The sequence below is a fragment of the Procambarus clarkii genome, chromosome 15 (genome assembly GCF_040958095.1).
Source record: "Procambarus clarkii isolate CNS0578487 chromosome 15, FALCON_Pclarkii_2.0, whole genome shotgun sequence".
Classification (NCBI taxonomy): Eukaryota; Metazoa; Arthropoda; class Malacostraca; order Decapoda; family Cambaridae; genus Procambarus; species Procambarus clarkii.
Genome location: NC_091164.1, coordinates 7,864,752 through 7,875,722, shown reverse-complemented (window position 1 = coordinate 7,875,722; position 10,971 = coordinate 7,864,752). Strand labels below are relative to the sequence as shown.

At 49.9% G+C, this 10,971-nt stretch overlaps 1 protein-coding gene across 1 annotated transcript in view; it reads left to right on the top strand.

Annotated features, from left to right (window-relative positions):
• LOC123759158 (Tetratricopeptide repeat protein 2) overlaps positions 1 to 10,971 on the top strand; it is an 87,250-nt gene that overhangs the window by 15,557 nt on the left and 60,722 nt on the right. Inside the window, 1 exon segment of the mRNA XM_069324940.1 lies at positions 500 to 588. Within this exon segment, the coding sequence (XP_069181041.1) occupies positions 500 to 588 (89 nt within the window).

Sequence of the window (10,971 nt, the reverse complement as noted above, 5' to 3'; positions counted from 1 at the left end):
GTCGGACTTTTTGTTACATTCTTGTAGAGCCACTAGTACGCGTAGCGTTTCGGGCAGGTCCCTGGAATAGCGATCCCCCGCCGCGAAGAATCGTTGTTACAACCAAGTACTCATTTTACTGTTGAGTTAAACAGAGGCTACAGTTAAAGATTTGCGCCCAGTAAATCCTCCCCACTTCGAGGTATACTCTACCTAAGGCCAAAAATCGTCGTACTAGAAAATGGTAACTGCTTGCGAAATTGACATACTGTCCCGTTTTCTGTTTTGGGTGCTCTGGGTAGGTTAGTAGAGAGGTACTTTAGCACAAGAGTTTCTTGACGTTGGGAGACATTAGGCGGTCGGACTGGCTTGTATACCGCGGGCTGCTAGTCGTGTTTTGTTAAGAATTGTATTAACATTTGTGTACTTTACTAATACCAAATCTTGACTTATATCTTGTGTATATATATCGCGGGCGAGGAAAGATGGCGTTATTAAGACGATGTGTGTTATCCTGCAGGTTGGCGGAACGGAAGAAGAATGAAGGGAACGAACTGTACAAGAACAAGGACTACAGAGAAGCCCTCAAGCTCTACACCCAGGCCATTGGTGAGTGTTCTCCTTCAACTCTCCTCAGATTCACCTACCGGGCACAAAAGGTTCCAAGTAGCACGGGCTATGGTGAGCCCGTAAACACACACTCACTCACTTACTCCTGTCACCTGCAGCCTTCATATATGCATACACCACACCCATACATAACAAAGCTAATACAAGCACATTTGTATTAGATATTACAACATTGTGTACAAAGTAATTGTGTAAATATACTATTCAGAGGATGTGGGGACGTAGGGGCTTCAGGGTTGGCTCAAGCGGCCAACACAGTTAAGTGTAGACTAGTTTAAAATGTTGAAGAATTGTGCAAAGAATGCTTACGGGCTATTCATGCCCGTGCCACCTCATGGGTAGCTTAATCTTCATCCATCCATCCATCAATCGGTCAGACAATCAAGGAATGCGACACAAGGTGGTGGTCACACCTTGGACACCACATCACCCATGGCAGCTGTATATACACGTCATGGTCAATGGCGCTACTTTAATATTTATAACATTCGTGTGGCGTTTATTGCTGCCAACAAAAATACTTGTATAAATACGATAGTGACAATACCTTCTTGTATGAATACGATACATTCACCATACCTTCTTGTATAAATACGATACATTGACGATACCGTCTTGTATGAGTTAGTTAGTTTTTAGTTTAGTTCATTTATTATGCACCCCATATCCATCTTGTGGGCGGTAGTGGAAAGGGTTACAGAGGCACATAATGGGCTCAGGGACTGAACCCCACAATTCATTTAGCTAAGCAAGTTACAATCTTGATGAGCTAGTTACAAAATTCAATATAAGTCATCACATCATCAATGGGTTCGAGATCGACCTCAAGTACAGGTTCTAAATTAAGCAACTGACATATGTGGAGAGCTAGTGTCAAAATTTATATGTTTGTCCTGCACACCGCCCCCCCATCCAGTGGGCAGCGGTGGATAGGTTACAATCACTTAGTTACTACCTACAGTTAGCATACTGGGGATATTTGGCTAAAATTTCTGGTAGCAGATCATTTTGAATGAAATATTGACACATCGCTGGAACATTGGTTATAGAATTGTCTCTAAATTCACGTATCTTTTCGCACTCCATCACATAGTGACGGAGGGTGTGCGAATAATTTTGTTGACACAGTTTACATTTGGTCAGGTCTACATCAGCAGATAATGAGAATTCCCAGAGATACTTGTAACCGAGTCTAAGCCGAGCAGTAGTAACATCTAGATGTCTGCTGATTTTATTGGATGATCCATAGATGTGTGGCTCCTCTTGCATGATAGTATGATAGATGGAATTACTGGTGTCAATTTCACTTTGCCTCAGATCTACAAGATCTTGTTGAAGTTCTCGGTGTACTGCTGCTCTCAGATTGCTCATTGACAATCCAAGGTTACACTCAACGGCTCCTTTAAAGGCAGATTCTTTGGCTAACTTATCAGCTCTATCATGCATTCGGAGGCCAACATGAGATGGAGACCACATGAAATGGACTCTGTTACCATCCTTAATAATTTTGTTGTATTTGTGTCTAGCTTCGGACACGAGCATGTTACAGTTATGTCTTAAAGAGTTGAGAGCATTTAAGGATGATAAGGAGTCACTTACAATTAATGTATCAAGTTTTGAGACTTGTACACATTTCAGTGCAAGGATCAAGGCAAATAGTTCAGTCTGAAGGGTAGAGGCCCAGTTGTTTATACGGACTCCCCACTCAAAGTATAGGCCATCGCCCATTGTCAGGACAACTGCACTTCCAGCTGAACCCGTGGTGCGATGTAGGGAACCATCAGTGTATATAATTTGAGAGAGAGAATGCTCTGTGGACAGCATCAATATGGCTTAAGGTCTTGTATGAATACGATACATTGACCATACCTTGGCCAGGAGTGCAACCTGGTAATTTGAAAATAAAAAAAAATGAAAATAAATTGTTATTTTTTTTTTCAACAACAGTAAGTTAAGGGTCCTCTAGTAGGATAGGTGGGCAGGAAATTCTCATAAAGTTTAAAATTTATCAAAAATGATAATTGAAAGTTTCCTCTCCTAACCTTTCCGAGTAGGCCGGACGACTCACAGAAAACGGGACAGTACGTCACCTTTGTGAGTAATTTCATTTCAAATTACGTCCACTTTTGGCCATAGCGCGCATACCAGCCAAAAGCGACGTTATTTTTAAGAGGACGGGTTGAGGAATGACGGGTCGATGCTCTGGGACACTTGGGACAACAGCAGGGAGCCGGTCGGCCGAGCGGAGGGAGCCGGTCGGCCGAGCGGACAGCACACTGGACTTGTGATCCTGTGGTCCCGGGTTCGATTCCGGGCGCCGGCGAGAAGCAATTGGCAGAGTTTCTTTCACCCTATGCCCCTGTTACCTAGCAGTAAAATAGGTACCTGGGTGTTAGTCAGCTGTCACCGGCTGCTTCCTGGGGGGTGGAGGCCTGGTCGAGGGGACACTAAAGCCCCGAAATCATCTCAAGATAACCTCAAGATAACCAAGCAGGTGTGGTCAGTCGCGTGAAATAGTGTAATATGCATATATTTAATTTTGTGTAAGAAAACGTGGTAATTAATAATAGGATTGGAGAAAGTTATGAAGTGAATAATGTTGAGTACTAAAAGTGCTACACAGGAGGCGTAGACATACAGTAATTGTTAGTGTGTGAGTGCGTATGTTATAGACATCAAGAAGAGAAGGGTGTAGAGTTGAAGCAACATTATATTTTGAAAGGAGGACTGAGATGCACTTTAGGTTTAGCGTGTATTATCTACCTGTTACCTGTTATCTACCTGTTATCTACTTCTCAGCCATCCCGGACCAATCATAATTTGGGAGCCGGTCGGCCGAGCGGACAGCACGCTGGACTTGTGATCCTGTGGTCCTGGGTTCGATCCCAGGCGCCGGCGAGAAACATTGGGCAGAGTTTCTTTCACCCTATGCCCCTGTTACCTAGCAGTAAAATAGGTACCTGGGTGTTAGTCAGCTGTCACGGGTTGCTTCCTGGGGGTGGAGGCCTGGTCGAGGACCGTGCCGCGGGGACACTAAAAAAAGCCCCGAAATCATCTCAAGATAACCTCAAGATGTACGGCACCAGGAGGCCTTTAACACCAAGTTTCACACACATTTATATTATCTACGGAAGGTGTAATGTTTCCTGTATACACGATCATAATTTGGGTAAAGAACAAAATGATAGCATTACTAATTAGTATAATGAAGTGCATCCAGCTGACGTTGGCGGTAAGGCCTAGTCGTTGTTGTTAGTAGATTCAGCTACTCGGAACAAGTTCCAAGTAGCACGGGCTATGGTGAGCCCGTAGTGGACTTACCTGGCACAGGAGGGGTGCCGCCTAGTCGTATCTTTGTCTAGGTCAAACTGCTCTCCCCGCACTATTGACCCTCGGAGTCGTGTAAAACCAGAGGTGAGGTTCCTATTGATACTGGGCAGCGTTGACCCCTGGTGGCCGCTTTTAGAACCCATTTATACCATGATGGTATAAATTGCTGTTTACCTAGCAGTAAATAGGTACCTGGGAGACAGCTGCTACGGGCTGCTTCCTGGGGGGGGGGGGGTGGTGTTAGCAAAAAGAAGGCCCGGGGCCAGATTCACGAAGGGACTTACGCAAGCACTTACGAACGTTTACATCTTTCCTCAATCTTTGACGGCTTTGGTTAAATTTATTAAACAGTTAACAAGCATGAAAACGTCCCATTTAACTGTTGTTACTGTTATAAACAGCCTCCTGGTGCTTCGGAGGTCATTAACTGTTTAATAATTGTAAACAAAGCCGCCAAAGATTGAGAAAAGATGTACAGGTTCTTAAGTGCTTTCGTGAATCTGGCCCCTGGTCGAGGACCAGGCCGCGGGGATACTAAGCCCCGAAATCATCTGAAGATAACTTCAAGATAACCAAGGTAATTGGGAGAGGAGTTGTCAGTCACAGTAGCAAGGTTTTATCCCTGTCTGAGCAGCTGAGATAAAAGGAAACTTGCCGACTCGTTTGTACTGTTTGTACTAAAGATAAAGAGACTTGTTTGTTTACACATCAGTTTGACCACAATTGTCGCAAATGTTGTCGTGACTGTTAATGGTCGACCAGCTTGAGTGCCTGGACCTTGCCGGAGGTGAAGTGTGAAGACTTGTTAATACTGTGATAGACGTGAGAGGGTGACGAGGTACAGTGTGCGCCTCTTGGCGAGAGACTGCTGTCAGATCCCTTACATGGTTGATACCTGGTTGATACCTGGTTGATACCTGCTTGATACCTGCTTGATACTTGGTTGATACCTGGTTGATATAGATCCCTTCTATATCAGACTAATAATTAGCGCCACCGCTGACACTCCACGCTCGGTCTGCGTCGCCTATTAATTCACCATCAAATTAATGGAACAAATAGTTGTGTGTACACACTTGTGCTTACCTCCTTCACCCTTTGTAGTCCCTCCTCCCCCTTATCTACCTACCTTCCCCCCTTATCTACCTACCTCCCCCCCTTATCTACATACCTCCCCCACCCCCTTCCTCCCCTTATGTTGTTCCCTTCCTCCTCCACTCCCCTCCTGATTTCCTCCCTTTCTCCAGTCCTCTGTACTTCCACCCCCTTCTGCACCCCGCCCTCCCCGTTACTCCTCATTCGTGGGCGTCTCTTCACCCCCCCCCCCCCACAGAGAGCCACTCCCTAGTTAGCCAGCTAACAGTTCCTGTGTCACCACCTGACACCGTCTGGCACTGCTTGGCACCAACCTACACATTTCATCACCCAGCTGTTGTACGACCTTCACTCTCGCTCAATATGTCCAACCACTTGGGCTGGACGGTAGAATGACTCTCGCTTCATGCAGGTCGTCGTTCAATCCCCCGACCGTCCAAGTGGTTGGGCACCATTCCCCCCCCCCCCCCGTCCCATCCCAAATCGTTATCCAGACCCCTTCCCAGTGCTATATAGTCTAATTGCTTGGCGCTTTCCCCTGATAGTTCCCTCCCCCCCCCTCCCATTCTCTCACCTATCCCCCCCCCCTCTCCCTTCTCAGCCATCCCGCACTTGGAGCAGCAGCAGCAGCACACTGTGAACGTGTCACACCAAACTAATAGAAAGAGAAGAAAACAACATGGAAGTGTGTGAAATGTGGACCCATCCGACATTAGCAGACTTTCCCATAGGGAAGTCGAGGAATAATCAGTAATGCCTTACTACTTGCTAAGTTATCTTGAGGTTATCTTGAGATGATTTCGGGGCTTTTTAGTGTCCCCGCGGCCCGGTCCTCGACCAGGCCTCCACCCCCAGGAAGCAGCCCGTGACAGCTGACTAACTCCCAGGTACCTATTTACTGCTAGGTAACAGGGGCATTCAGGGTGAAAGAAACTTTGCCCATTTGTTTCTGCCTCGTGCGGGAATCGAACCCGCGCCACAGAATTACGAGTCCTGCGCGCTATCCACCAGGCTACGAGGCCCAAGTTGATGCCAGAAAAAATCTGAGCAGTCAGCGACTCTTTATTAATTACACACCTCAGCCTCCCGGAGACCTTGTTGACACCAGGCCAATCTCCTGTGGCGGGGGAGTACGACGGGATCACCATAGCCCGTGCTGCTTGCAACTCCCACCTTCATTTGACCTTGACACGTGCGGTGTGCATCTGGGAAGACGTGGTCAAGACGTGAGAGGTGTAAAGTGACCTTGAGTAACGTGTACACACTCTCCTGGTGACTCTCCCACAGCCTTGGCTCCCCTCTCTGCTATGTATACACTTGGCATATCTCTGATAACATGTTGTTGTGGGTGGTGGTTGATAGTTCAGTCCTCGGATTTCCCTCCTCTCTTTTCCCTCTGGTCTCTCTATCCTCGTCTCCTCTCCTATCCCCTCCTCGTCTCATCTCCTATCCCCCCCTCCTCATCTTCTGTCCTCTCCCCTCTCCTGTCCTTCTAGGGCGGGAGGAGAGAGCGCTCTAGTGTGCGTCTCGCTCAGAGAGGGTCGCCAACCACCGCATTTGGTGCAGAAGTGTGCACACACACGCACGCCCACACAGACGCGCGGGCCTGATAGCCGAGTGGACAGTGCTCCTGACTCGTAATCCTAGGGTCCGAATTCGATCCCCGGTGATGGCAGAAACAAATGGACAGTTTCTTTCACGCTGATGCCTTTGTTACTTAGCAGTAAACAGGTACCTGGGAGTTAGACACCGGTTACGGGCTGCTTCCTGGGTGTGTGTGTGTGTGTGTGTGTGGGAAGGGAGGGGGTAGTTTGTTAGTTAGAAATAGTTCATTGATTGACAGTTGAGAGGCGGGCAGAAAGAGCAGAGCTCAACCCCGTCAAGCACAACTAGGTGAATACACAGTCCCGCCTCGGTTAAGAGGCGGGACCAAAGAGACTGAGCTCAACCCTCGCAAGCCCTACTAGGTGAGTACATACACACTGAGGGCGTCACGAGTTGATATCACGCCAAACCTGTCTCCTGAAGCCCACATAAAAAGAATAACATCTGCGGCGTATGCGAGGCTGGCTAACATCAGAACAGCGTTCAGGAACCTGTGTAAGGAATCATTCAAGAATCTTGTATACCACATATGTAAGACCAATCCTGGAGTATGCGGCCCCAGCATGGAGCCCGTACCTTGTCAAGCACAAGACGAAGCTGGAAAAACTTCAGAGGTATGCCACTAGACTAGTCCCAGAACTAAGAGGCATGAGTTACGAGGAAAGGCTGCATGAAATGAACTAACGTCGCTGGGAGATAGGAGAGCTCGGGGAGACATGATCACCACATACAAAATTCTCAGGGGAATTGACAGGATAGACAAGGATGGATTATTTAACACGGGTGGTACACTAACAAGGGAACACAGGTGGAAACTGAGTACCCACATGAGCCACAGAGATGTTAGAAAGAACTTTTTCAGTGTCAGAGTAGTTAGTGAATGGAATGCATTAGGCAGTCATGTGGTGGAGGCTGACTCCATACACAGTTTCAAATGTAGATATGATAGAGCCCAGTAGGCTCAGGAATCTGTACACCAGTTGATTGACAGTTGAGAGGCGGGACCAAAGAGCCAGAGCGCAACCGCCGCAAGCACAACTAGGCGAGTACACACACACTGCAATGTTTGCCGATCACCAGGGAGTGAGACTCTAGCTCTCCCGCCCCGCCTTGGCTGCACAGGGGCGGGAGGGATCCCACCTCCCCATTGTGGGAGATGCGCACTCTTTATTCTCTCTTGCTCTTACTCGCTCTTGCGCGCTCTCGCTCTTTCTCTAGCTCTTATTTCCATCTCGCGCACTCTCGCTCTTTCTCTCGCTCTTATTTCCATCTCGCGCACTCTCGCTCTTTCTCTCGCTCTTATTTCCATCTCGCGCGCTCTCGCTCTTTCTCTCGCTCTTATTTCCATCTCTTGCTCTATTTCCCCACTTTCTCCCTCTCTTGCCACTTTCCCTGGTCCTTCTCTCCAGCACTACGCAGGGTGGCCAAGATACCCCCCCCCCTCTCCTCTCCATGCTGGCGGACACACACTACCCAGGCATGTAGGCTTAAGTAAACAAATACAGGAAGTAAGAATGTGTCCGTGAGGACTCGTAAGGATTACGTTCCTGGGCGAGTATGACGGCAGATGGTTGTGTTAATGTAATAATCTCCGTTGATGCAGGCGATGAGTCACAGTAACGTGGCTAAAGTATGTTGACCAGACCACACACTAGAAGGTGAAGGGACGACGACGTTTCGGTCCGTCTGGGGAGTAGAGTGGGTCCGTCGGTCCGTCTGGGGAGAGTGGAGTACTGCTGCACAATGACAGCCCCTTTCAAAGCTGGAGAAATTGCTGACCTGGAGAGCGTGCAGAGATCCTTTACTGCTAGAATCCACTCAGTAAAACATCTAAATTACTGGGACCGACTAAAGAGCCTAAATCTGTACTCCCTTGAGCGCAGGCGGGAGAGATACATAATAATTTACACGTGGAAAATAATTGAGGGGCTGGTCCCAAACCTGCACACAGAAATAACACCACATGAGACCAGAAGGCATGGCAGGATGTGCAGAATACCCCCGTTGAAGAGCAGAGGTGCAACAGGTACTCTGAGAGAGAACTATCAACATCAGAGGCCCGAGACTGTTCAACACGCTTCCACTACACATAAGGGACATAACTGGCCGACCCCTCACAGTGTTCAAGAGAGAACTATCAACATCAGAGGCCCGAGACTGTTCAACACGCTTCCACTACACATAAGGGACATAACTGGCCGACCCCTCACAGTGTTCAAGAGAGAACTATCAACATCAGAGGCCCGAGACTGTTCAACACGCTTCCGCTACACAAGCCTGGCCTCGGGCCGGGCTTGGGGAGTAGAACAACTCCCAGGACCTCATCAAGCAGGGTCAACAGTGGTGGTGTGGGGGAGAGTGGCAGACTAGACTTGTGATGGTGATGAAGGTGGTGGAGAGGAGTCAGGAAGGTGGTAGAGGAGCCGTCGTCCGTGACAGTGTGACAGCATGAGCGCCCTCACCTGCGTCTCCTGCAGACACAAGAAACAAGACTGGTGTGTGTACCCCCCCCCCCCCCCCCCCTTGTGTTGCGTCTTGGCTCATGTTGCTGCTGCTGGAATATCTTTTGAGGGTCATGTATTTATATAATTTACTTTATTAATATATTAGCAGGTATAATAACCTTGACTGAAATACGGTATTCTATATGCGCATGCGCCAAACAACGGAAATACTGATGTTAAGTGATAAGCATTCATATACTGTGCATATCTACCATGTTGGATAATTCATTTTGTCGGGGGCAGGCAACCTGTGTATAGTTATAAGTTATGTTTACATGGAGTTGGCCCCCAAGGTCGAACTACTGACCTTTCCCAGGATGTGACCCCCACAACAATTGGCCAACACCCAGGTACCTATTTAATGCTAGGACAGAGGAGTTGAAAGAAAACGTGTACAGCCATTTCTGTCCTGCCCAGGATTCGAACCCTGGTGGAACGAACCCATCTGACAGTAGAGCCGAGCGCATGTGTTGTTGGTGGTTATAAGTGGGGGGGGGGGGGAGACAGGTCATGGAGGTGCTTGTGTGGAGTGGGCTGCGTTCTCCCAACACACTCTCCGGCGGCAGGAGAATCGCTCATTTAACTGTAGGGAGTATCACACCAGAATTTGTGCCGAGAGCTGTAGTCATAATGTGGGTTGGTGTGGGTGGCTGTGGGTTGGTGTTGGGGGGAGGGGGTTGGTGTGGGTGGCTGTGGGTTGGTGTTGGGGGGAGGGGGTTGGTGTGGGTGGCTGTGTTTTGGTGTTGGGGGGAGGGGGTTGGTGTGGGTGGCTGTGGGTTGGTGTTGGGGGGAGGGGGTTGGTGTGGGTGGCTGTGTTTTGGTGTTCGGGGGAGGGGGTTGGTGTGGGTGGCTGTGGTTTGGTGTTGGGGGGAGGGGATTGGTGTGGGTGGCTGTGGGTTAGTGTTGGGGGAGGGGATTGGTGTGGGTGGCTGTGGGTTGGTGTTGGGGGGAGGGGGTTGGTGTGGGTGGCTGTGAGTTGGTGTTGGGGGAGGGGGTTGGTGTGGGTGGCTGTGGTTTGGTGTTGGGGGGAGGGGGTTGGTGTGGGTGGCTGTGGTTTGGTGTGGGTGGCTGTGGGTTGGTGTTGGGGGAGGGGGTTGGTGTGGGTGGCTGTGGTTTGGTGTTGGGGGAGGGGGTTGGTGTGGGTGGCTGTGGGTTGGTGTTGGGGGGAGGGGGTTGGTGTGGGTGGCTGTGGTTTGGTGTTGGGGGGAGGGGGTTGGTGTGGGTGGCTGTGGTTTGGTGTTGGGGGAGGGGGTTGGTGTGGGTGGCTGTGGTTTGGTGTTGGGGGGAGGGGGTTGGTGTGGGTGGCTGTGGGTTGGTGTGGGTGGCTGTGGTTTGGTGTTGGGGGGAGGGGGTTGGTGTGGGTGGCTGTGGTTTGGTGTTGGGGGGAGGGGGTTGGTGTGGGTGGCTGTGGTTTGGTGTTGGGGGGAGGGGGTTGGTGTGGGTGGCTGTGGTTTGGTGTTGGGGGAGGGGGTTGGTGTGGGTGGCTGTGGTTTGGTGTTGGGGGGAGGGGGTTGGTGTGGGTGGCTGTGGTTTGGTGTTGGGGGGAGGGGATTGGTGTGGGTGGCTGTGGGTTGGTGTTGGGGGGAGGGGGTTGGTGTGAGCGGCTGTGGTTTGGTGTTGGGGGGAGGGGGTTGGTGTGGGTGGCTGTGGGTTGGTGTTGGGGGAGGGGGTTGGTGTGGGTGGCTGTGGTTTGGTGTTGGGGGGAGGGGGTTGGTGTGGGTGGCTGTGGTTTGGTGTTCGGGGGAGGGGGTTGGTGTGGGTGGCTGTGGTTTGGTGTTGGGGGGAGGGGATTGGTGTGGGTGGCTGTGGGTTAGTGTTGGGGGAGGGG